Here is a 27,987-nt window from a genome sequence, read left to right as displayed (position 1 = left end):
CTGATCTCTCCAATGGTGACTGCTCAGAGCACCGCTCTGTCAATGACAATCAGATGACTGGCCCATTTCAACACACCGCTGCCTCTATCAAAAGGGGCTGGGGATGGTGTCGGTTGGGGATTGAAACCTCCTCCTCCTCATGTTAAGATGTTAGCTACATACATAGGGCCACTCAGCCCCTCGGGCTTGTACTGTTCCTCATTCAGACCAAGGCTGAGCTGGCTAGCTAAGGCAGGGTGGAGGGGGTCGATGTGGGATTGCACAGCAGCAGTCTTACCCCTCTGGCCAATATGCACCTTTGTTAGTGGGTGCTTGGACACCCCCCACCCCAAGCTGGTGAGTTTGGGGAGGGGCTCAGGCAGGGGATGGGACAGATGAAAACCACCCATTCCCCCTCTACTGATGGCCCACTATGAGGTTTGTGGTAAGACTACCCAGTACAGTTTCCCCACCCCAATACTAATTATGACCTTTATATGGACCATTAATGTGTGTCAAGGCAGGACGGGCATTAACCCAGCCTGGGGCGTCGTTGAGGAGCATGATAGGCAGAGTCCTGTGGGGTTACCTGAATGTTGTGGGCGGAAGGGGGAAGTAGCTACCCCTTAAGGGTGCTCAATGCCCAATTGAGGTACCTAGCATTGAGAAGAGGAGGGCACTGACTGTCACCCATTTGCCCTTGATGTTGAAATACTCCCCTCCTCTCACTTCTCTCCCCACTTTTCCCCCATTCTCCCCCACCATTCGCCTGTAGATTGTCATCCAAACACCACACTGGGCCTCTGCTGGGTGTTGTACCTGACTCAGCCATGCCTCCATGGTGGCGCTGCTGAGCATTACAGCTGCCGATCTCTGACTGGCCGGTGGGACCTCCTTGGGTCCTTGATCTGGCTGGGACGGGTATCGCTGGCCTGTCAAGGGCCTGAATGGAATTAAGCCGTAATGACAGAGAATGGGGAGTAGGCCCAAAAGGGCAGAATGGCCTACTCCTGCTCCTGTTTTCAAAGTTTAAGTCATGAAGGAACGAGGTAATGTGTGGCTGTTGACATCACAAGAAATAGGAGCCGGCCATTCAGCCCATCGAGTCTGCTCCAGCCGTCAATGAGATCATGGCTGATTAGATAACACTCCAATCCTATCTCCAGCCTTACCAGCTTTCCATCCAGCAGCCAAGATCCACGCCCACTCTTACAGTACAAATATAAACAAATACAAAAGTAGCCAGAAAGTGAGAGGAATTTCTCGTTACTCACCTCTACTCAAACCCCTTGCTTATATGACACAAAAACTGGTGTTTAGAGGGGTTTCCAGGTTTAGTTCTTCCTTGTATATCCTCCTTCCAAGGAATTTTAAATCATTACAAACAACAGATTAAAAACTTTTCAAGGTGTAACCCTCCTCAGCTCTTCATAAAAGAACAACTAGTGTGTGTGTGTGTGTGTGTGTTTGTGTGAGATAGAGTGTGAGTATGTGAGTGAGTGTCTGTGTGCGTGTGTGTGAGAGAGTGTGAGTATGTGTGTGCGTGTGTGTGTGAGAGAGAGAGTGTGAGTGTGTGTGTGTGAGATAGAGTGTTAGTATGTGAGTGAGTGTGTGTGTGTGTGTGTGTGTGAGAGTGTGAGTGTGTGTGCAGGTGTGTGTGTAAGAGTGTGTGAGTGTGAGTGAGAGTGAGTGTGTGAAAGTGTGTGTGCATGTGTGTGTGTGAGAGTGAGAGTGTGAGTGTGTGAGAGAGTGTGTGCATGTGTGTGTTTGAGAGTATGAGTGTGTGAGTGAGTGAGAGTGTGTGAGTGAGTGAGAGTGTGTGTGTGCGTGAGAGTGTGTGTGCATGTATGTGTGTGTGTGTGTGTATATGTGTGAGTGTGAGTGTGTGCCTGCACTATTTTAAGTATTGTTTCCTGCTCTGCAATATCAGGGCCACAAATTCCACAAACCCTAGGGTGGGGGGGTTTCAAAACCAGGGGGCATCTTTTCAAGGCGAGAGGAGAGAGATTTAAAAAAGACATGAGGGGCAATTTTTTTAAACAAGTGGTTCCTGTGTGGAATGAGCGTCCTGAGGAAGTGATGGATGTGGGTACAGTTACAATGATTAAAAGACATTTGGATAAGTAGATGAATAAGAAATGTTTGGAGGGATGTAGGCCAGGAGCAGGCAGGTGGGGCTAGTTTAGTTTGGGAACATGTTGGAGCACGAACTGGTTGGACCGAAGGGTCTGTTTCCGTGCTGCATGACTCTATGTACTACGACTTTATAACACCTGACGCTAATGAGGGAGTCCATCTTTTCCACAGCCTAATATCAATCTTGGTAATCGGGAAACAAACGTTTTCTTGACAGCTTGGTTTCAGAGTCAGAGGTTCAAGCCCCACTTTAGGAATCTTGCTTTTCCATTGAGTCAGTGTTAAACACTTCGGAAGGATCTTTCTGCTTTAAAGATCCTATTTTAATGCCAGTTGTTATTATTACACTGTCAGCCATTGCTCAGGCAGTGGCATCCCTTGAGACATGAGGTTGTGGGTTCAAGTCCCACTCTAAACTCTTGAGCATCATCTCTGTCCAGGTTACTGGAGCTGATGCAGGATTGAGAGTGCATCACTATTGTAGAATCCCTACATCATAGGAGCAGGCTATTTGTCCCATTGAGTCCACACCTACCCTCTGAAGAACATCCCACCCAGACCCAAGCCCATCCCTGTTACCCTGCATTACTCATGGCTAACCTACACGTCCCTGAATACTATGGACAATTTAGCATGGTCAATCCATCCTAACCTGAACGTTTTTGGACTGTGGGAGGAAACTGGAGTGCCCAGAGGAAAACCACGCAGACACAGGGAGAATGTGCAAATTCCACACAGACATTCGCTCAAGGCTGGAATCAAACTCAGGTCCCTGGTGCTGCGAGGCAGCGGTGCTAACCATTGGGCCACCGTGCTGCCCTACGGTGGAGATTCCTCTGATGGGGCATTAAACCAAGACCTCACCTTCCCTCTCTGGTGGACAAAAACAAACTTCAAACATCGAATATTGGGGCAGTTAGAGGGACAGAAAGAGGGAAAATTATAAATTTGTCAACAAAGTCAACACTCCACTAGCTAATAATTAGAAAATCTTCAAACTGTTGAAGTGATAAATTTCTCACAAATTAATGTGGAAACTCAAGTTTAAGGCTGCAGATGTTCGGGAGCTACTACACGGGAAAGACATAGTGGGCACCGGCAATGGGCAACGTGTCAAATGGTAAGAAAGTTGAATTGGAAAATGAGATCTGGGATGCAGTTTAAAAAAAAAGTATAACTATCTAGTTAAGAACTTCCCATTTAGCGTACGTGTGATAGAAATACATTAACTGTGAACTCACCACTCTAGAAGGTGGGTTTAGGGTGATGGCCTTTTTGTCTGTAGAAGTGTGTCAGTTATTTTGAAAAAAAAGACTTTGTTGCTAACTTTGACTTTTGCCTGATCCAATTTAAATACTGGAATGTTTGATAATTCGCAGCTTTCCTTGTGTGCTGTGGCTTCATGTTTTAAAGGAGGGCTGTTAATTATTGAGGATATTGATTAATTCAGCTTCAGGCAGAGAGTCCAAATATCACACTTGTCCACACAACTGTAGAAGGTAACATTACTGTGGAAATGCATCTCCTAAAGGAGTTTGAGAGAATGTAAAAGTAGGCCCCAAAGCCCAGAAAAAAGCCCTTAAGTAGAGCCATGAAGGAAAGGAAATTATGCTGCGAACCTGACTATTAATCCTAAATTGGTAACAAAATCAGAAATTGCTGGAAAGCTCAGCAGGCCTTGCAGCATCCCGGTCCCGGTGAGTCTAAGACAAACAGCTTTGACTTCTTGTCTCATTTTAACAAAGTACAATACAGCACAGGAATAGCACTGACACATTTTGTCCTTCCATACTAAAATGGTCTTCCCTTACAGGATCCGTATCCCAGGTTAGGTGAATTGGCCATGCTAAATTGCCTGTAGTGTTAGGTGTAAGAGAATGGGTCTGGGTGGGTTGCTCTTTGGAGGGTCAGTATGGACTTGTTGGGCCGAAGGGCCTGTTTCCATACTGTAGGTTATCTAATCTACTCCCTTCTTATTCATATATTCGTCCAGGTCCAGGTTCCAGGCACTCACCACCCTTTGTGTGAAAAACCTGCCTCGCACATCTCTTTTAAACATACCCCTCCCCGACCCTGCACCTTGACTCTGTGTCCCGTAGCAATTGACCACTCCACCCTGGGAGAAAGCCTCATATTTTCCACTCTGCCCATGTCATTCACAATCTTATAAACTTCTATCAGGTCGCCCCTCAACCTCCTGCATTCCAGTGAAAACAAACCCAGTCTGCCCAATCTTTCCTCAACACTTCAATTCCTCCATACCGGGCAACATCCTGGTAAACCTTTCCTGTCCCCTCTCCAAAGCATCCACATCCTTCTGTCAGCGTGGTGAGCAATGGTCAATGAAATAATGTAGCCATTATGGAATCACAATCACTTGTGTACTGACCCCATAATCACGGGATTCTATGATTACTGGGGCAAGAGACATGTGATTGTGATCTCAAATCTATCTCCTGCCAGAGCTGCAGACAGGTTCCTGTCAATCCCCATTACTATCTGAAATTCAGATTAAAATTCATATTGAGACTAATTGTGACTGATGCAAGCCTTTCTTTCTTGCAATTTACTGAAATAAGATTATATTTCTTACGGTCCATCGAATTATGAGTATTAATGCAAGTGTATTGTACAGTCATTGGTGTTCCTCAGTTACTTCAGTCTTCCAGTTTGTGGAGAATTTCAGAAAAGTCGGCAGAGTGGTTCCTGGTAGAAATCTTTAGCATTACGAGTGATCAATGTGTGACCACTGTGGAGACTGCACTCCCATGAAATGGTAAAGCTATGTGGTTTCTCGACTGTATTAACCTGGAAATAGTACAAACCTGGAGCAGAAACTGTACTGTGTCAAGGTCAGTATCGGGCCTGGAGGTTTCAGTATAGTTGACGTGGTGACATGTTAAGTCTGTTGCTGTTATTATCGCTGATGGCAGAAAATACACCTTCACAGGCACACATACACTGCCCTGACAACCCAGCTCTGTCAGCCAACCAGCTACCCTCAGACTCAACACACACTGCGCTGACAACCCAGCTCTGTCAGCCAACCAACTACCCTCAGACTCAACACACACTGCCCTGACAACCCAGCTCTGTCAGCCAACCAGCTACCCTCAGACTCAACCTCATTTTACACACAGGAAGTGCTCGTGTTGGAAATGATCGCTCCCATTTTGATTCCTTTGTGGAATGATCACATTGCAGGATACAATAATGGCACTGTGCCACAGTGTGAATTATAATAAGTGCCTTATACTGGGTTTGAGAGCTGAATGCCAAATGCTTAGGACAGAGGGTAAGACTGTGTTTCCCTTCACAGTCCAAAATATTAGAAGCCATTCCATATTTAGATACAGCAAGACGTTTTGTTTGAAATCTAACTACAGTACAGCCTTGTAAAATTGCTTGTCTTAGGATACTGGAGGCATAGCATTTTTACAGCACAGAAACCGGCCCTTCGGTCCATCATGTCCGCCTGTGTTATTTCAAAGGCTCATCTAAACACCTCTTCAATGTTGAGGGTTCCTGCCTCTCCCACCCTTATAGGCAGTGAGTTCCTGATGCCCACCACACTCTGGGTGGAAATAACTATCATCAAATCTCCTCTAAACCTTAAGTTACTTGTGTCTCCCAGTTACTGACCCCTCTACTAAGGGGAAACGTTTCTCCCCTTCGACCCTGACTATGCCCTTCAGAAGTTTGGACAACTCAGTCAGGTCCCCCCTTAGTCTTTGCTGCCCTTAGGAAATTAACCCCAGCCCTCTTCAGAGCTGAATTACCCTAGGACGGGTAACATCTTGGTGAACCTCCTCTGCACCCTGACGAGTGCCATCACATCCTTCCTATAGAGTGGTGACCGGAGCTGCACACAGTACTCCAGCTGTGGTCTAACTAATATTATATACAGATCCATCAGAATCTCCCAGCTGCTGTATTCAATGCATTCACTGAAGGAAACCTCCTTTATCTACCTGTCCTTTTGCTTTCAAGTATCTATGGACATGCACAGGAAGATCCCATTGATCCTCTGTATTTCCTAGCATCCTACCATTCAATGGGTACACCCTTACCGTGTTCATCCTCCCAAAAATGCATCCCCTCACACTTTCAGGCCATCTGACTATCCTGTCCATATATTGTCCTGCAGTCTAAGGCTCATCCTCTCGCTGTTTATCACTATTGCTCATGTCATCTGCAACTCTCTGGTCATACCTCCTACGCTGTTATTTGTATTGGCACTAGCTCCTGCTTCACAAATGACAAAAGCTCAGTCTGTACTGCGGTGTTTGCCAGCTACAAGATGCACTACAGCAACTCACTGAGGCTCCTTCGACAGGAGCTTCCAAGCCCACACCCGCTATCACCTAGAAGGACAAAGGCAGCAGATACATGGGAACACCACCCCCCTGCAAGTTCCCCTCCAAGCCATCCTGACTTGGAAACATATCACCGTTCCTTCAGTGCCATTGGATCAGAATCCTGCAGTTGTCTCCCTCAGGGCACTGTGTGTCTGCCTTCAGCACATATACTGCAATAGCTTCCAAATGTGATTCACCAACAGCTTCTCAAAGCCAATTAAAGTTGGGTGACCAATAATATGACATTGAGGGGGATAGATAGAGTTAATGGTGGTTATCTTTTCTCTGGGATTTCAAGACTAGGAGACACATTTTTAATGTGAGAGGCGAGAGATTTAAAAAAGACATCGGGGCAAGTTCTTTTTACACAGAGGATGGTTCGTGTGTGTGGAATCAACTGCCTGAGGAAGTGGTGGATGCAGGCACAGTTACAATGTTTAAAAGACACTTGCATGAACGGTGGCACAGTGGTTAGGACTGCTGCCTCACAGCGCTTGAGACCCAGGTTCAATTCCCAACTCAGGCGACTGACTGTGTGGAGTTTGCACGTTCTCCCCGTGTCTGCGTGGGTTTCCTCCGGGTGCTCCGGTTTCCTCCCACAGTCCAAAGATGTGCAGGTCAGGTGAATTGGCCATGCTAAATTGCCCGTAGTGTTAGGTAAGGGGTAAATGTACGGGTATGGGTGGGTTGCGCTTCGGCGGGTCGGTGTGGACTTGTTGGGCCGAAGGGCCTGTTTCCACACTGTATGTAATCTAATCTAAAGAAAGGTTTGGAGGGATATGGGTCAAACGGGGCAGGTGGGACTAGTTTAGTTTGGGATTATGGTCGGAATGGACTGGTTGGACCGAAGGGTCTATCTCCCTCTGTATGACACAATGACTCTAAATGTCAGCCCAACACAGCAAATTCTTTGCTTTAATTATTTCCAACACATATACAACACCATTTGTTTCCCAAACCAAACCTCTACGTCAAATGCTTTCACCATGAAAGAGACAGCGGCACTCACTTCAGCATGGCGAGGAAAGCACATGGTTCGACATCAGGAATTCGAATTTCATCCTTGTCTTCCGCCAATTCCCCGTAAAACATCGCGTGAAATACTGAGCTGCCCACGGCCAGGACATACTGCGGGGACGGAGATTGAAAGAGCAGTTACAACTACTAAGATTGTGGAGCGAACACTAACAGGTTCACGGCAACTTGGGAACAGGAGGAGCTCAATTAACTTCTCATGGCTGCTCTGTGGCCTACCTTCAGAGAGTTGCCTTTGTCCTATGTCCCTTTAGATGGAAATATTCTATCGTTCCCAAATTCCAAGTTATCAACTGACCTAGCACCAGTTGATGTTGGAAGACTGTTGTTCTGAAGTGTTGCTTTCTTCATTTTATAATTTCTTCCTAAAACCTGCAATGCTGGATTTTTCTAAGTTAAAAATCACACACAACACCAGGTTATAGTCCAACAGGTTTCATTGGAAGCAGTAGTGTTCGGAGCGCCGCTCCTTCATCAGGTATTTGTGGACAAAACCACCTGATGAAGGAGCATTGCTCCAAAATCTAGTGCTTCCAATTAAACCTGGTGGACTATAACCTGGTGTGTGATTTTTAACTTTGTCCAGCCCAGTCCAACACTGGCTCCTCCAAATCATGGATTTTACTAAGAACTGTAACTGAAGAAACTGTACCTAGATCCCTATGTACCTAACAACTTGTACACCTTGGAGAAAGTGAGGACTACAGATGCTAGAGATCAGAACTGAAAAATGTGTTGCTGGAAAAGCACAGCAGGTCAGGCAGCATCCAAGGAGCAGGAGAATCGACGTTTTGGGCATAAGCCCTTCTTCAGGAATCTTCAGAATTCCTGAAGAAGGGCTTATGCCCGAAACGTCAATTCTCCTGCTCCTTGGATGCTGCCTGACCTGCTGCGCTTTTCCAGCAACACATTTTTCAACTTGTACACCTTCCACAGGTTCTTCCCAGTCATTATTAGACCAATGAATGGACTCTCTCACCTCAAATAATCCTGACCTTGCTACCAATGCTCTTGCCTAATTTAACCTGTCAGTCTCTACCTAAGTCTCTCTGATCTCTACATCCCTGCTATGATCTGCCTGCACTGCTCATAAACAAAGCTTTTCACTGTACTTTGTACACGTGACAATCAATTAATCAATCAATCATTTGAGTACTTGTGACAATAAAGTAATTTAAAGTTTTGGAAGAGATTTTTTTGAGTAGCCTTTTTGAGTGGGAGCGTTTACCAACTCAATGGTTTTAATTTTAGGGCCTGAACACCACCTTCCACATCCTTTACCCAGCCCCAAACCCCAGGGCCCGTGATAACATGGGCTGCTTTTAACACAGCTAGCCCATTTTCACTTACTCAAGGTCTCCATTGTCAGCTCATCGTCCTCCCTGGCTTACCATCAGCCATCCTTTGGTCTACCTGACTTTCTGAGTGCTGTCTCCACCTATTTGCTCATTCCTTTTTCCCCTCCAGCCCCTATCACTAGCCTAAAGACACCCCCATGAACACTGACCCTATCCGGCAAGCCATGTTGATGATCACCCAAATGCAGGAGTAAAATACATCTCATTCTGATTACTAACACTGCAGGGGTGCAAAATGACATTTTCCAGCGTGGGTCAGTGGGCAGAGTACTGGGGTTGATGCATTTATTGCTTTTGTAATGACTGACCAGTTAATTCTCCTCTGAAATTCTCAGTTAATGGAAGGAACAATCTATCCTTGCTGTAAACATTGGAACGCAGGAACAAGAGTGGGCCACTCAGTTGGCCTGTTCTGCCATCCAATGAAATTCTGATTGATCTGTGGCCTAATTCTATGTAACCTTCCTTTGGCCCACAAACTATAATACCTTTGCTTCAAATATTATCCACTCAGATTTAAAATTAACAACTGATCCAGAATCCAATGCCATTTGTGGAAGAGAGTTCCAAACCTCGCCAACCCTGTGTGTGGAGAAGTGCTTCCTCACATCTCTCCTGAACGGTCTGGCCCTAATTCTCAGACAATGCCCCTAGTTCTAGAATCCCCAGCCAATAGAAATATCTATCCTGTCCTTGCCTGTTAATATTTTGAAGACTTGATCAGACCACTTGTCAAACATTAAATTCTGGAGGAAACAGGCTAAATTTGTACAACCTCTCCTCATACCTGACCTTCTGGAGTTATCATTCTTGTAAACCTTCATTGTACTTCCTCCTGGGCCAATCTCTCTTGCCTGGGAGCAATGGGCTGAATGGCCTGCTCGTGTCCCCATGAGAGTTATGTAACATAAAATGCTGCAAGTCTTCTGTACGGGGTATGGGGCCCAGTTCTGTTGGCAGTTTTTTTTTAATTCATGCATGGATTGTGGATAATCGCCAACATTTATTGCCCATCCCTAATTGCCCAGAGGGCAAGTAAGAGTCAGACTCATTGCTGTGGGTCTGGAGTCACATGTAGGCCAGACCAGGTAAGGTTAGCAGACTTCCTTCCCTGAAGGGTTTTAGTGAACCAGATGGGGTTTTACCCCCCCCCCCAACAATTTCATGGTTATCATTAGACTCTCAATTAAGTGTCAGCAGGTAGGATGGACCTGCTGGAGACACTAAGCAACATCAGCAACAAGGGTAAATCCTAGGCCAGAATTCAAATTCAGAGGAGAAAATGAGGTCTGCAGATGCTGGAGATCAGAGCTGAAATTGTGTTGCTGGAAAAGCGCAGCAGGTCAGGCAGCATCCAAGGAGCAGGAGATTCGACGTTTCGGGCATAAGCCCTTCTTCAGGAATCAATTTCATGAAGAAGGGCTTATGCCCAAAACGTCAAATCTCCTGCTCCTTGGATGCTGCCTGACCTGCTGCGCTTTTCTAGCAACACATTTTCAGCTCAGAATTCAAATTCACCCAGCTTCATAATTTCCAAGCATTGGCATTTCGGTCTTCAACGTCATTGAATGACCAACATTAAAACAGTGAAGAAAACAGTTTGTGCAAAGTTTTAACAGTGTTTCCACTGGACAGTTTGATCAGTTGAAAAGGAATTTGTTTCACAACCAAATCTCACTTTGTTTCAAAATACTGTTCCAAATATTTTTGACGGAAGACTTGTAGCATTTTATGTTACAAAACTTTCACGGGGACACAAGAGCAGGCCATTCAGCCCATCGTTCCACCATTCAAAGAGATCCTGGTAGCTGACTCCAAGTCCCACCTGCCTTGTCCCCAAATCCCTGACTAAGAGAAACAGGATCACTGGCTTAAAGCATTAATAACTGATGTAGGATCATTAGCCATTTGTGGAAGGTAGCTCTAACCATCTGCCAATCATTATGCATGAGAATGTTTCTTCACTGCAATCCCATTCCCACTTTTAGACTCCACCCCCCCAGTCCTAGACTGGCCAGCCTGGTAAAATAGTATCGCTCCATCTACCCAATCTGTTTCCATTAATATCTCAATGAACCCCTAAACCTTTTATATTCCACAAGGAACAATCCTAGTTTGTGTTTGCTCTCTCCTGGTAATTTATTGTTACTGGTTCCAGGGATAACTCCTGTCAATCTACACTGCACTCCCTCCACAGCCCCCAATATTCTTTGTAGTGGCCAGAATCACTGACAGTGACTCCAGGTAAGGTCTCTGGGCTTCAGGTGTACCTGCAGCCCGTTCTGCAATGCCCCTTGTAATTTAGTAAATGAGATCTAAAGGCCAGCATTCTCTCAGCCTTTCTGACTGGGTTATAAAATGATTTTTATTTTGGAAAGCACATCCACAGTATGATGGATGATGGTTCAAAAGTTGACCAAAGCGAGCGCAGGTTATTGAGGCATGCTGATGTTTTGCCGAATAACCGTCTCAATCTGCATCGCGACCCCCACCCCCTCCGTCCAACCGTGCCCCACCCCACCCCACCCCCCGCGCGCTCCTTACCTTGTGCCCAGGCAACCGCTGGGATCCTCCTTGTGGTCCCACAACAAAGTGAACATCCGCCATCAGGTCATTGTTAAACATCACGGCATTTCTAGGGGAGAGGAGAGTGTCACGCTTGTGTGTGATCAGAAAACGTCATGCACGACGGGACTACAGGAGTTTTACAGCTCAGAGAGAGGCCATTCAGTCCACCATGGATATACTGGATGCAACAAGAGCAGCGCTGAAAGCGGTAGCCTTCAGGGTCAGTTCATTTCATTGGAGTGAGCTCAGTAAAGGTTCACCAGCATGATCCCTGGCTTGGAGGGATTGTCTTAGGAGCAAAATTTAAACAGGTTGGGACTCTACTCCCTGGAGTTTAGAAGTATGGGAGGTGACCTCTTTGAAACATATCGGATTCTTAAGGGACTTGACAGGGTCAATGTTGAGAGGATGTTTCCCCCTCATGGGGGAGTCTAGGACCAGAGGGTATAAAGGGGCACCAATTTCAGAATGAGATGGGGAGGAATTCCTTCTCTCAGAGGGTTGAATGTCTTTGCAACTCCTTGTCACAGAGAGAGCTGTGGGGACAGAGTCCTTGTGCACACTTAAGGCTGAGATAGGTTCTTGATCAGTGAGGGAATCAAGGGTTACAGGGAAAGGGCAGGAAAGTGGACATGAGGAATGTTGGATCAGTCACAATCCCACTGAATGGTGAAGCAGGCTCGAAGGGCCGAATGGCCTACTCCAGTTCCTATTTGTTATGGTATTCAACCCTGTACCTTATAGATGTGATGAGGTCTCTCTTTCAAAAATCATTTCGCCCAGGTGAAAGTGAGGAGTGCAGATGCTGGAGATTAGAGTCGAGAGTGTAGTGCTGGAAAAGCACAGCAGGTCAGGCAGCATCCGAGGGGCAGGAGAATCGACGTTTCGGGCATAAGCCCTTCATTTCGTGCAGTGAGTCCTGGATACTCACCACTTCCTTGAGTGAAAGAATTTCTCTTGACTGCTGTGCTCCTTGGTCAGTGACAAAGGAGGCCAGGTTGTTGTACTCACTCGACGGGCATGAGCATTGCTTGCTGGAACAGCATTTGTTGGTTTGGAACACCAACCCGAAGTCATTTATTTAAAAACAAATCGACTTCACCAGGAATATTGCCTGGTATGGAGGGCGCTAGCTATGAAAAGAGGTTGAGTAGATTAGGATTATTTTCATTAGAAAGACGGAGTTTCGGGGGGACCTGATTGAGGTCTGCAAAATCATGAGAGGTGTAGACAGGGTGGATAGCAAGAAGCTTTTTCCCTCAGAGTAGGGGACTCAATTGATAGGGGTCGTGAGTTCAAGGGGAGAGGAGAATAGTTTAAGGGAGATGTGTGTGGAAAGTTCTTTACGGAGAGTGGTGGGTGCCTGGAACATGTTGCCAGTGGAGGCGGGCACGATAGTGTCATTTAAGATGTATCTAGACAGACACAGGAATGAGCAGGGAGCAGAGGGATACAGATCCTTGGAAAATAGGCTCCAGGTTTAGATAGAGGGTCTGGTTTGGTGCAGGCTTGGAGGGCTGAAGGGCCTGTTCCTGTGCTGTAAGGTTCATTGTCCTTTGTTTAGATGTGTTCCGACACACCTCTGGTCTTGAACCCAGAACTCCTGACCCAGAGGTTGGGCCACTACCACTGCACCAATAAAGATAACTGTCCAGAGGGTACACTACGAGTCAACCAGGTTGGAGTCACACATCAGCTAGGCAGCAATGACAGATTCCCCTCCCTAAAGGGTATCAGCAAATCTTTAAAAAACAATCAACATTTGGTAAATTTGTTTCTTTAATTCCAAATTTGACTCAAATTTCACCAAGTACTGTAGTGGGATTCACACCCATTACCACAGAGTTTGGGAATTCCCGACCCAGTGACAATAACTCCATGGCCATCATCTCCCAGGTACTTTCTGTCCCACTTTACTGAGGCCCCTCAGAGTTGGGAAAAAAATCCTCAATCAAATCTCCCCTCAGCCTCCTCAGTCGAAAGGGAACAACATCCAGCGAATCAGATCTTCCCTCAAAACTCCACTCACGGTAAAAGCACATCCCACACTGACATTTCATCGGATTCAATCCAAGAAATCCAAGGAAAGCCTTCACACAGCTCTATTTTACTCCTGACCGCAGCACCCCTCTCCATAAACCCGTTTGATAGGAATCCCCCTCCTGACTGGGTCTATTTCAGTGCGAATCACAGACCACCACCCTCTCCCTCCTGCCAGCCACCAGAAAGTGACCATTTGGCCCATTGAGCCCGTGCTAGACCTTTGCACCTGTTGTTTAGACCCAGATTCCTGCTGTTTGACTGTCACATGGACATGCAAACCCCTCTCAAAAATTATTTACAGAGCTTCCAGAGCTTTCCAGTCCATTAACAACCCTCGATGTTTAAAATAAACTCATCCCTTCTCTCCCCAGATCTTTCAGCCAGTAATTTTTAAACTGATGTCCTCTATGTTACTGACCTAATTGTCAGAGACTGGGACAAAACGTTTTAACTTTCTCTCTCTCTCTCCAAATGTTTGCCCGCTTCTCCCCATCTCATTTTTGAACCTAATTTCTGGCTGAAATGGATTTTAATTTTAAAAATGCAGCACATTTATCCTGGACACAAAATTGCCTCTGTTTTGGGGTAAGCCAGCGAGTTGACCCTGGGGGATTTCCACAATCTCAATCCTCAGTGACTCCATCGAAAGCTACGATGGAAAGATTGCATGCAAGCAGGAGCACTTGAAATAATTTGTTGTTCAATTAACAACTCCCCCTCTCAGGGCGTTCATGGGGACCACTAATTGCTGAACTACCTCCTTCCACCACCCCATTCCCCCCAACCCCCCCCATGCAAAGGACCTCAGGCAAATCAGACACGCACACACAAAATACAAACAAACACCCATTTGTGACTGAATGCCTGATTACACACCAAACAGAAAACACTTTAGCTGCTGGTTTCTCAGACTCAAATTGCTTTCAGCATCCTGTGTGATACAAAACTGCCATAATAAAAATTCACACACAGAAAGACATACACGCTTACACATACACATACAGACACACACACACACACAGTCACTCACTCACACAGACACACACACACACAGACACCCACACACAGACACGCATACACTCTCACAGACACACACACACAGACACGCATACACATGGACACACAGACACACTCACAGAGACAGGCACACACAGACTCACACCCACAGACACACACCCACAGACACACACCCACAGACACACACCCACAGACACACACCCACAGACACACACAGACTCACACCCACAGACACACCCACACACCCACAGACTCACACCCACACGCATGTACATAGAACAGTAAGCCACAACCGGAGCAAGAAATTCAGCCCTTGCTGTTTCACAAATGGTCAACTGTTTTAAAACCAACTGCAGATCAGAAGAGAACTGTGGTTGTAAATAATAAAAGTTGGATTAAATGCTGTTGCTAAGGGGCTGTTGTTTTGCAGTGGTAGTGTCCTCAACTCTGAGCCAGGAGAACCTGGGTTCAGAGTCCCACCTGCACTAGAGAGATGTGCAGTAACATCGCTGAGCAGGCTTGGTTAGAATTAGGAAATATCTAAAAGCTGCTGTTACTGGAGGGTTAGCTGCCTGAGTGTTCAGGTGCTGAATGAAGGACTGGGTAGAGAATTGATTCAGAAAGGGCTGTCTGTAAAGTGGAGAAGCTAGTCCTCCTGCCTTACCTCTCTCGGATAGTGGGGTACAATCCCTGCCAGTTACCAGCCTGGATGGTGTTGTTATTGTTGAGGTTTTGCTGATAGTTGGAGCCGGGGCAGCTGTTGGCCGGTGCTCTCTTGCTGCTGCTGGTGCTGCTGCTGCTGGAAGTCTCCCCTGGCATCATCTGGTTCAGGGTGAGGATATCGTAGCAGACGGGCAGCCGGCTGGCTTTTGATGCCTTCTTAGATTTCTTCACCGCCTCTGGGAGCATGAGGAAGAAAGTCAAACATCTCATGCTCCTGCCCTTGGCATCGACCATGGGTGCATCAGCCTCAGGTGAAACTGAGCAAGGAGAGAGTGGCAGGAGGAGGAGGAGGAGGAGGAGAGGAGGGCTCACTGAATGGACTGGGGCTTCAATTCTCAAAACAGATTTCTTCCCAAGGTCCTTCCTCCTCAGCCCCGGTCAGGAGCCGCGTTCTGAGCTTTAACTGCACCATTCTTTCCCCCCCCCAGTTTCACAAAAGCCAGCAAAAGTACCTTTGCAGGCAATCCCTCCTTCTCAGTGCGAGAACAGGGAACTGGCTCCTCTCCGACTGAGAGAGAGAGCACAGGGGGAAAATAAAGAGCGAATTTCTGCCTCCTGCCTCCCCCCTATCTCTCTCTCTCTCTGCTGCACCTCGCTCCAGCTTCTCTCAAGGCGTCAAGAGTCTCTGTTTCTCTCTCTCTCACACACACACACACACCCCCTTTCCTTGTAAAAGGAATAAAACGAGGCTTTTCTCCTGCAGAGAGACAGAGACTGACTGGCAGGAACACAAATGTACACCGACTGCGCCTGGGAGAATCACACAACACTGACACCTACTGTAAAAGGCACCCACAAACAGGCCGCAGTTCAAAGGACATCACCCTCCCTCAGCAACACCCCGTCCCGAACTCCAAAGCTCCACCTTCCCCGCCACCCACCCCCCTCCCCAAAAACCCTGACCCACCCGCTTCCCCAGCTTGGGCTGCGCCTCTCCAATAATTCCACAAAGAGTTTACACTCACTTTCTGAACTTCAATCCTTCTTTCTCTCAGCTGAGGGCTTGAAATATTGTTGAATGTTGTTGCTGGACATGATGAGATGTGTGTGTGATCCCTTCACAGAATCATTTCAGCACAGGTAGAGGCCATTCCGCTCAGAGTGTCTGTGCTAGCTCCCACTTCACCAGCCCCAACGAAAGCTACTGATTCCAAATAAACCTGTTGGATTATAACCCGTGTGACTTCTCCAACACCCGCACCTACACATCAAAGCTCCCTGCAGGACAGGCTCACTTGTCTAAAGTGCAGGTTAGGGTGGGTTTGGTCACGATAAATTGCCCACAGTCCCCAGGTGAGGTGGGTTAGCCATGGGAAATGCAGGGTTACAGGGATAGGTTAGGGACTAGATCTGTTTATGATGCTGTTTGGAGGTTAGTGCAGACTCGATGGGATGAATGGCCTCTTTGTGCACTGTAAGGATTCTATATTTCAATTCCTTCCAGACTCCAACAAATAATTACTTGGAGTTTGCACCTCATATAGTCAGTGTGCCTTCATTCCTCAGACCTGTGAGTATAGGGGTTGGGACATCATGGTGAGATTTTACAGGATGTTGGTGAGATCTCTTCTGGAATACTGTGTCCAGTTCTGGTCTCCCTGCTATAGGAATGACATTGTTAGACTGGAGAGGGCTCAGGAGAGATTTACACGGATTTTTGCCAGGAATAAAGAGAGGCTAGATAGGCTGGGATGTATTTCACTGGAATGTAGGAGGTTGAGGGGTGACTTTATAGAGGTTTATAAAATGTGAGAGGTATAGATAAGGTGAATGGGAGGTGTCTTTTCCCTAGGCTGAGGGATTTCAAGACTAGGGGGCAAATGTTTCAGGTGAAAGGAAAAAGATTTTAAAAAAAGATATGAGGGCTTATTTTATTTTATACAGAGAGTATTTTGTGTGTGGAATGAACATCCAGAGAAAATGGTGGGTGTGGGTACAGTTACAACATTTAAAACACACTTGGATAAATACATGAATAGGGAAGGTTTGGAGGGATCTGGGCCAGGAGCAGGCAGGTGGGACTAGGTTAGTTTGGGAACATGGTTGACATGGACTGGATGGACCGAAGGGTCTGTTTCCGTGCTGTATGATTCTATGAGTCTATAACTCATGGAGAAAGTGAGGACTGCAGATGCTGGAGGTCAGAGTTGAAAAGTGTGTTGCTGGAAAAGCACAGCAGGTCAGGCAGCATCCGAGGAGCAGGAGAGTTGAGGTTTCAGGCATGAGCGCATCATCAGGAATTTAAACACCCCACCAGCCCTTGTGGCTTCTGTTTCTTTTGCCTGAACCCAAGTAATAGCAGTGGGCCATTGAGCCCCTCAAGCCTATTCTATCCTTCAATAACATCATGGCTTATGGAGGGATCTAGTTTCCAATTCAACCTTCAAAACAAAAACTTGCCTTCCATGTTTACCAATGGATATCCCCGATATTCAAAAAGAAACTCAAAACATTACCAATTCTCAGACAAGATAATTCAAGATGTTTCCAGCAGCAGAAACTCAGTGTCAGCAGAAATACAATTTTACACCAGTCTCCTCACTCCCATTAGGAATTTCAAAGACATCCCGTCGGTTATGGATTCAACATCTGGTTTAGTTAATAGTTCCTGCCTCCAAAACATCCCAGTTGAGACAGGTGAGGAACTGTTTATCTGCTGCATCAGGAATGATTAAAATAATTTTAACCCCTGTTGTTCAAATCTAATGCAAGTTGACAGGAGGACGGTTAAGCAATGAATCTGCTTTGTGAGTTGCTACCCACTTAAGAAAAAAAGCCATTTCCTACGCAAAACGATTTTTCAAAAGCTCCTTTGTGCAGCTTTCACTATTAGATTAGATTACTTACAGTGTGGAAACAGGTCCTCTGGCCCAACAAGTCCACACCGACCCGCCGAAGCGCGACCCACCCATACCCTTACATTTACCCCTTTACCTAACACGGGCAATTTAACATGGCCAATTCACCTGACCCGCACATCTTTGGACTGTGGGAGGAAACCGGAGCACCCGGAGGAAACCCATGCAGACACGGGGAGAACGTGCAAACTCCACACAGTCAGTCACCTGAGTCAGGAATTGAACCCAGGTCTCTGGCGCTGTGAGGCAGCAGTGCTAACCACTGTGCCACCGTGCCGCCCTATTAAGCCAGTGCTTCTTAGTGCCTCAACACCCAACCCTCACAGGAAGAGGAAAAGGCCATTCAGCCCATTGGGACTGTTCTACCATTCAATGAGATCATGGCTGATCACTGACTTGCCTCCACACACCATGAGTAAAAACCATGGGGCACATGAGGTTGGGAGGGCAGAGATTGGGGGAGCGGGTGGCATCCGCTGTTTTCGGGGAGAGGAATGGGCTTTGGTTTTTGATGGCGTTATTTGTTGGGGGAAACTGGTTGAGTGTGGGAGGAGTTCGGAAAAAAAAGTGGGCTTTCTATGAGAGAGGAAAAAAAAAATCCAACGTCTATTTTCTGATGGAGTTCTTTTTTTGCAGCAGCAGCAACTGGGCCTCAGAGCAGTCCACACCCACCCACCCAATTTAAAACAAATGGACTTAAAGCGGCCTTACAACCATTGAATATCAGTGTGACCTCCATGGTAGCTACTGCTGACCCTGAGCTCACAACTCCAGGGTGGGAGGGACAGAATACTTGGCATACTGTCTGCACATTGGGCTCCTTATCTGAGTGAGCAAGGATGTTCTGGCTACAGAGGGAGTGCAGCGTAGGTTTCCCAGACTGGTTCCTCGGCTGGCAGGACTCACATATGAGGAGAGAATGAGTCATTTAGGACGTTCGCTGTGATTTAAAACAATAGTGGGGGGGGGGTTGGGTGTGGAATCTTGTAGAAACCTGTAAAATTCTAACACAACAAGGTAGGGTACCACAGGAAGGATGTTCCTGGAGACTAGTGAATCCAGAACCAGGGGTTTGCAACCAGACTGGGTGGCTCAGTGGTTAGCACTGCTGCCTCACAGCATCAGGGATCTGGGTTCGATTCCAGCCTCAGGCAACACTCTGTGTTGAGTTTGCATGTTCTCCCCATGTCTGTGTTTCCTCCCACAATCCAAAGATGTGCAAGTTAGGGTGAATTGGCCATGCTAAATTACCCATAGTACCCAGGGATATGCAGGCTAGGTGGGTTAGTTATGGGAAATACTGGTTTAAAGGATGTGGGGGGGGGGGTGTGGGTTTGAGTAGGACACTCTTCAGAGGGTCAGTGTGGACTCAATGGGCCAAATGGCCTGCTTTTACAATGAAGGAATTCTAAGGATATGGGGGTAGGCTGCCTAGGACTGAAGTGACAGCCAGAGAATGCTGAGTCTGTGTAATTCACTCCCACAAAAAACAGTCAAGGCTAAACCATTGTTTGATTTTAAGAAGGAGTTAGGTATGGCCACTTGGGATCAGAGTATGGGGAGAATGTGAGAATGGGGGAGGGGCTGATCTGGACTGAGTAACGGAGGAGGGCCGAATGGTCTTCTCCTGTTCCTGCTTTCTATCACCCACAGTCTGGGAAACCCTGCACTAACCATATTCCATATGAAACTTGTGTTAATAAAACGTGTGTTTTCAATCATCCAGCAACAATAAAAGATTCTCAACAGGCAGGCAGGAGATATAAAGACAACATTGACATATGTGAGATCCCTTCCAGCTGATTTGGCAGAGAAACTAAATGGTCCACTTCAAACAATGATCGTTCTTCCACAGCCGAAGGATTTCAGTCGGGACGTTTGCGTGCAATAGCATCGGCGCCCAGCTCCCCCTGCCCCATCACCTCAGCCTTCAAATAACAAAACAGAAACCAGCAGCCACTGCCGAGGCAGAAAGAGTTAAAACTTCAACGTTCTGTCAGTCTCTCCACAGACACAGTCAGAACTGCTGAGTACTCCAAACTTTTCCACACTTTCTACGGATTTCCAGAGGCAGCATTTGCATTTTGCGTTGGACACCTGGACATGCAAGTATGTCTGGTCTAAAAGAATAGTAGAGCAGCCTATAAGCCCCTGAGCTGGGAAACTAAAGGGAGGTCTTGTGACACAGTGAGTAGTGTCTCAGCCTCTGAGCCAGGAGACCCGGGTCAGTGTTCCACCTGCTCCACAGGTGTGTCATACTATCCCTGGTCTATTTGTTCAGGAAAATAACTATGATTGAACTCTTGTCGTGTGGTGGTAGTGTCCCTACTTGGGGATGAAGGGTTCAAGTCCCACATACCCCAGAGGTGTGTGACGCCACCCCTCGATGGTTTGATTTGGAAATAACGATGATTGATATCAGCAGAGTTTGTTTGGTGCAGTGGTAGTGCCCCTTCCTTTGGATGAGGAGCGCATGACTCAAGTGGGTGGCACAGTGGCACAGTGGTTAGCACTGCTGCCTCACAGCGCCTGAGACCCGGGTTCAATTCCTGACTCAGGCGACTGTCTGTGTGGAGTTTGCACGTTCTCCCCGTGTCTGCGTGGGTTTCCTCCGGGTGCTCCGGTTTCCTCCCACAGTCCAAAGATGTGCGGGTCAGGTGAATTGGCCACGCTAAATTGCCCGTAGTGTTAGGTAATGGGTAAATGTAAGGGTATGGGTGGGTTGCGCATCGGCAGGTCGGTGTGGATTTGTTGGGCCGAAAGGCCTGTTTCCACACTGTAAGTAATCTAATTTAATCAAGTGCCACCTACTCCAGAGGTGTGTTTAACATCCTGAATGAGTTGACGATTTACTATCTGCAAGATGGAGAATCCATAGCTCGCCGATCACTGGAGTGTGTAACTAGCATGTTGTATAGTCATGTGCACCTTTAAAATATTAAAACATTAAATCTCCCCCATTATGAAAACAGAACAGCCTAATATATTATTGCATTCATGATTCATGTCTTTCAGAATTCAGTCTGGGTTTCTCAAATGGAATGAAACAGATGTGCCCACCTGCTCACCATCCTCAGCTTCCCTTCCCACAGGGTGCCCCATGCACTTTACAATATCACAAACACAACCTATAAAGCTTGGTTTTAATGGGACACGGCTCCAGCATTAAAGCTCTCGGAATAGATTTTCTTTAACAAGCGTTATTAAAAAAACCAACAAGCAATCGCAGCAGAAAATTTCACACTCTATTACAATCCAGTTTCATTATCTATTGACCGCGGCCTGAATTCTGACAATTTGGATTTCTGTGCTTTCTACATGTCAAGTCCTTTTGGAATCTGAGCTCTGGAGATTTCAAATGCCACACTAATTGACTGCCCCAATTGTCCCAACTATGCAAATGCTTCAGCAGTTTTGTTGTCTGGACTTCAGCCCAGCTCTAGTGTGAAGATGGGCTTTTATTAGAGGGTTCTGTGTGCAAAGTCACCCACAGACAGAAAGGGGTTGATTCTCTACACAGCGGAGGGGATCAATGTGACACACTATAATCGATGTGCCAGGCAAGGGGCAAGTAGAGACGGACTGGAAATGCAATCTAGCCAGCGATGCCACGAGTGAATAAATAAACAAAAAAGGTGACCTGAAAAGGAACCGAAACACATTGAAAGCAATTAGTTGCTGAATCAGAATTGTGCTTGCCAGAGCAAACACCAGGGCGACTGATATTTAAATGTACATTGTACCATGCCCAATGCAAACTGCTGTAATTACCTTCCTGCCTCAGAGAAGTAACCTACCAGAGCAATCAGTGTAGGAGCAGAATGTGCCCCTTACACATTTGTTCTACCCCCCAATAGTTCCTGCAGTTAGCACATCGCAGTCAGAGGAATCGACTGATGCACTGAAATTGACAGGTGTGGTCTATCCTTTGAAGAGGTGTTTCAATTTGGTCAGAAAAGGAGAGAAGCTGAAAGGTGCCTGGCATTGTTCCATTTTACAGAGTCAGGGAGCAGCATCGAAGCCTGTTTCCGATTGTTAATAATTCTGCTACTTCCAGTCAGAAAGGGTGACACAAAAGGGCACAGATATCACATCACTGGGAACAGAAAGGACAGCGAGACCAGGGGAAGCTTTTTTTACTCAGTGAATGCTTTCTTTTGAAATTCATTCACAGGAACATGAACACTGCTGGCTAACCCATTGTCCATCTCTAACTGCCCAGAGGGCAGTTAAGAGCAAACCACATTCCTGTGGGTCTGGAATCACATGTAGGATAGACCATTTGAAGATGGCAGATTTCCTTCCCTAAAGGATGTTGGTAACCTGATGGATCTTTGACAGTGGTTCCACGGTCATCATTGAACCAGATTTCTATTCAGGTTTCATCATTGGCTCTGGTGGGATTCAAACCCCCAACATTCCCAGAACATTAGCCCTGGGGTTCAGGATCACTAGTTACAATACCAGGACACTTCTGCCTCCCAAATTATGGTCTGCAATACACTGCCTGGGAAACATCACGGAGACCAGTTCCACTGAGATTTTCAAAAGGGAACTGGCGTTTTATCTGAAAAGGATGAGCAGGGCTATGGGAGGAAGCAGGGCGATTCGCACTCTGCGCTTTGCTCGTTTGGAGACCTGGCGCAGCTCCGACGGGCCAAATGGTCTCCTTGTGCACCGACGCCAATCTGCGATTGTGTGACAACAGGATGAAAAGGGCAGCTACAGCAGAAGAGAGAGAATAAGCTTCAATTTTTCGATGAGCAACTGAGGGAAGTGGGCGAGCTGGTTGTCGGCTGGAGGAGGCTGGCAAAGCAGAAAGTTACTGTGGCACAGACAATGGGATTAATGACACAAAAGAGGCACCAGGATAATTGATGCCATCCAGTAACAACACCGTAATGACATGGGAAATACAGAAAGCCTCAAAGTACTAAGCAAAGACCCTTTCATATCATTTATGATTCCAAAAATCAAATGCTGTAATTTCTGCACCAAATAAAAGCCATCAACAAATATCTGTGATAAATACTGATTCACACTAATAATGCTTTATTACATTTCTATAAATATTTATTTCAGTGTACTGAAAATTAGAAATCCCAAGTAGTTATCGTACTGATACTTACTCAGGTTTTGGAGTCCGAAGCTAGGGTGAGAATTCACAGCAGCACTCTGACTAATTGCAATTTCTTAATGGCCAGAAATTCACAAGTCATACGAGAAACTGCACAGGCAGTGACCCACAAGGTTCAGTAATGAATCATCCGACTTAATGAGGTTCGATGAAAGTACCATTTGGAGTCACCAGTATTTCTCTGCTGTGTCCCACACTTCAGGGCAGCGTACTGACTCAGTGTCTATTGTGTGAGGGCCAGTCATAGTCTCCCAAAGAATACCAGAACCCAGCTGGGCAAGGCAAGCCATGTTAAAGAGGGAAAGGCCACTGTAAAGGCTCCTTTTCTGATACCCTAGTGCAGGAACACTTCCCCAGTCCTTTTCCCCATTGTGACTACACACCTAGTCCCCTCTGTTGCAACAGTCAGGGTAGGGGAGCTCTGCTACAGGGGGGTTCCAGGTTCAGGTTAATTTGGAATGAAGGACCCCTTTCCATGTGGATACCTTGAACCTGATGAATTTATATGTCATTGGAGGCAGTTCAGAAAAGGTTCACGAGGATGATCCTGGGTTGGAGGGATTGTCTTAGGAACAAAGGGTTTGGAAGAATAGGAGGTGATCTCATTGAGACATATCAGATTCTTAAGGAGCTTGACAAGGTCAATACTGAGAGGATGCTTCCCCTCATGGGAGAGTCTGGGACCAGAGGGTATTGCCTCAGAATAAAGGGGCACTGATTTTACACTGAGATCGGGAGGAACTCCTTCTCTCAGAGGGTTGTAAGTCTTTGAACAACTTGCCGCAGAGAGAGCTGTGGGGGCAGAGTCCTCGTATATATTTAAGGCTGAGATAGGTTCTTAATCATTCAGGGCATCAAGGATTACAGGGAAAAGGCAGGAAATTGCACATGAGGGGAACGTTGAATCATACAGAATGGCAGAAGGTTCTCGAGAATTAATCCACGGATGAGGGACTTCACCAATACTGGCGAGGCAGTAGCATCTGGGGGGAGGAGTTGTTCCATTTGTGAAGGCTGAAGGGGGGATTTGGTTGAAGTCTCGCAGACCAGGAGGGGTCTGGGCGGAGTCAAGGGGGGAGAGACCTTGACCATTGGTGGGAGTATCAAGAACCAGAAGGTACTTGAAGGTGATTGGCAAAGGAAGTCAAAACGCTGAGAGTAACAACTTGCTTCATACAGCGAGGGGTTTTAGGATTCAGAGTGTGCTGCCTGAGTGTGTGTGTTGGAGGAACATTCAATGTTTGCTTTTAAGAGGGAACTGGATAAACTCCTGTAGAGAAAACAACCAGGAGGAAGGAAGGCCAGGAGAGTGGGATGAACTAACCTGCTCAGACAGATGGCTAGTACAGGCTCAGCGGGCTGAAAGGCCTCTACCCTTGCTGGAATCATTCTGTAATTTATTCCCCTCACCAGCCCCCAGAGGCTAGAACCCTACTCTGTGCTGACCTTCCAGTTCACTCAATCTCAATAATACTCTTGCATTAAAGAAATCATTGTCTGTGTGCATGCAAATAAGATTGTTTAAAGATATGTTTGTTTAAAGTGAACAAACATATCGTTCCTCCCTAACAGCACGATGGGTCTAGCGAAACCTAATGGACTACAATGGTTCAAGATTTACCACAACCTTCTCAAGGGGCAATTAGGGATGGCACAGACAGTATTACCCACTTCCCAAGACAGCAATTAGGAAATGTAATCATTTACTTGCCTCAATGGTGATAGCATGGGGAGAAGCAATGGCCTAGTGGTATTATTGCTGATTCCTAACCCAGAGACTCCAGGTGACGTTCTGGGAATGCAGGTTCCAATCCTGTCATGGCAGATGGTGGAATTTAAATTCAATAAAAATCTGGAATTAAGTGTTTACTAATGACCAGGAATGCATTGTCAACTGTTGGGAAAATCCCATCTGGTTCACTAATGTTCTATAGGGAAGGAAATTAGATTAGATTACTTACAGTGTGGAAACAGGCCCTTCGGCCCAACAAGTCCACACCGACCCACAACCCACCCATACCCCTTACCTAACACTACGGGCAATTTAGCATGGTCAATTCACCTGACCCGCACATCTTTGGACTGTGGGAGGAAACCGGAGCACCCGGAGGAAACCCACGCAGACACGGGGAGAACGTGCAAACTCCACACAGTCAGTCGCCTGAGGTGGGAATTGAACCCAGGTCCCTGGTGCTGTGAGGCAGCAGTGCTAACCACTGTACCACCGTGCCGCCCCTAAATCTGCCATCCTTACCTGGTCTGGTCTACATGTGACTCCAGACCCACAGCAATGTGGCTGGCACTTAACTGCCCTCTGGGCAATTAGGGATAGGCAATAAATGCTGGGATAGCCAGCCTCACCCTCATCCCATGAATGAATTTTTAAAAACCTGAATGAATGCAATTCCTTTGTCGTTCATTTTAATACCATTTCTCCCATTCCCCAGCTATCTTCCTCTCTGTTTTTCCCTTCTCTCAAGAGTGTTTTCAGCTTTAACCGCCCTGGGCCTCAGAAGGAATCGTAGAACCATAGAAACGATACAGCACAAAGGGAGCCATTCGGCCCATCTCATACATCACAGTCTTCTAGATGCCCTTTCTAATCCCATCTTCCTGCACACGGCGTAAAACCCTGCAGCTTACAGCACTGAAGGTGCAGATCCAGGTACTTTTAAAAACAGTTTGGGATGTTTGACCCCACCATCAACTCAGGCAGTGAATTCCAGACACCCACCATCCTCCGTGTAAAAATCCTTTCCCTCACGTCCCCCTGTAATCCTTCAATTACTTTGTTTGAATCCAAGGCCCCCTTGGCTTTTGAACTCTCTGCTAAGGGAAACATGTTCCTCCTGCCTACTCTACCTCTACCCCTCACAACTTGGTGCACCTCGGTGGAGGCAGCTTTTCTTGGTAAAACCGTTGCTTTTGAACTTTCTTCATGGCTCGAGATGGAGCAGCTTTCGGAATCTCTCTCTGCCATGTGCCAATCTGCCGTTACCAAACCTCGAATGTGACCAACTCAATCTGTGACAACGTGGAAACGTGCCACAGCGAACAGAGGCCGCGGTGTCAGAGAATGCCGGAGTGTGCGAGGGTATCCCGCCAGCCCCCTCACCCTCTACCGCCCTGTGGAAACTGACAGAACAATGGTAATTTCAGCAATCCATTTCTCCTCCAGAAATAAGTCTGGGAAGTCATCTAAAAGAGAGAACACAGACAGGCACATCCATAAACACACACACACACACGCACACACACACACACACACACTACACACACACACACTACACACACACACACACTACACACACACACACACACACTACACACACACACACACTACACACACACACACACACACACACACACTACACACACACACACACACACACACACACACACTACACACACACACACACACACACACTACACACACACACACTACACACACACACACTACACACACACTACACACTACACTACACACACACCACACTACACACACACACACACACCACACTACACACACACACACCACACTGCACACCCACACCACACTGCACACCTACCACACACACACACACACACACCACACTACACACACACCACACTACACACACACACACACACCACACTGCACACCCACACCACACTGCACACCTACCACACACACACACACCACACACACACACACACCACACTACACACACACCACACTACACACACACACCACACACACACACCACACATGCCACACTACACACACACACCACACTACACACACACACACCACACTACACACACACACACCACACACACCACACTACACACACACACCACACTACACACACACACACCACACTCACACACTACACACACTCACACACTACACACACACTCACACCCCACACACACACCACACTACACACACACCACACACACACACACACTACACACACCACACTGCACACCTACCACACACACACCACACTACACACACCACACTACACACACACCACACACCACACTACACACACACACACAACACACCACACTACACACACACACACACACGCGCACACACACGCGCACACACTACACACACACACCACACTACACACACCACACGACACACACACACACACCCACACCACACTGCACACCTACCACACACACACCACACTACACACACACACACTACACACACACACCACACTACACACACACACACCACACTACACACACACCACACACACCACACTACACACACACACCACACTACACACACACACACACCACACTACACACCCCCACACCACACAATACACACACACCCCCACACCACACACACTACACACACTCTCTCTCTCTCTCTCTGATAAGGTGCTGACATTCAAAGTGCAGGAAGATCATCATTTTCAGTCACACTGATGTGTGAGTCTCTCCTGAGATCTGCTGCACTGTCTGAAGGGTGTTGACAAGCCCCTGAAATTAAAAACAAAATCTGGCCCCAGATGTTTCATTAGGAGAAAGGCTGGTCTTGGGGAATTTGGAAAATTCAGGATTAGAACATCACGGGATAAGAATTACATTGTTGTTCTTCACCCCCCCAGTGAGAAAATCTATCTCACCTTGATAAAAATTTGTCTTTTTTTTGGACACAAGATTCCTTTCGAAATGATGCCATTTGCTAAGGGTTATGGGTCAGACTCAGCTGCTCGGTGGGAAGTCAAATTTACACCCACCCCCAGGTATCAGGCAATGACCATCTCAAA

General features: G+C 46.8%; 1 protein-coding gene across 4 annotated transcripts in view; it reads right to left on the bottom strand.

Annotated features, from left to right (window-relative positions):
* The window catches only part of LOC132819891 (BTB/POZ domain-containing protein 3), a 66,043-nt gene that overhangs the window by 10,944 nt on the left and 27,112 nt on the right, over positions 1-27,987 (bottom strand). For 2 of the 4 annotated variants that reach the window (XM_060831843.1, XM_060831842.1), the window contains exons 2-4: positions 15,159-15,391; positions 11,411-11,501; positions 7,483-7,601 (exon numbers count right to left, since the gene is read on the bottom strand). In XM_060831843.1, the coding sequence (XP_060687826.1) occupies positions 7,483-7,601; positions 11,411-11,501; positions 15,159-15,316 (368 nt within the window). In that variant the 5' untranslated portion in view covers positions 15,317-15,391. Of the gene's footprint in view, positions 1-7,482; positions 7,602-11,410; positions 11,502-15,158; positions 15,452-27,987 lie in introns of those variants that run through there. The other 2 variants (XM_060831841.1, XM_060831845.1) reach the window with 2 other exon arrangements.

Source organism: Hemiscyllium ocellatum, chromosome 10 (genome assembly GCF_020745735.1).
Source record: "Hemiscyllium ocellatum isolate sHemOce1 chromosome 10, sHemOce1.pat.X.cur, whole genome shotgun sequence".
In the NCBI taxonomy this organism is placed as follows: domain Eukaryota; kingdom Metazoa; phylum Chordata; class Chondrichthyes; order Orectolobiformes; family Hemiscylliidae; genus Hemiscyllium; species Hemiscyllium ocellatum.
The sequence above is the reverse complement of the archived record's forward strand: the minus strand, read 5'-3'. Positions and strand labels throughout refer to the sequence as shown.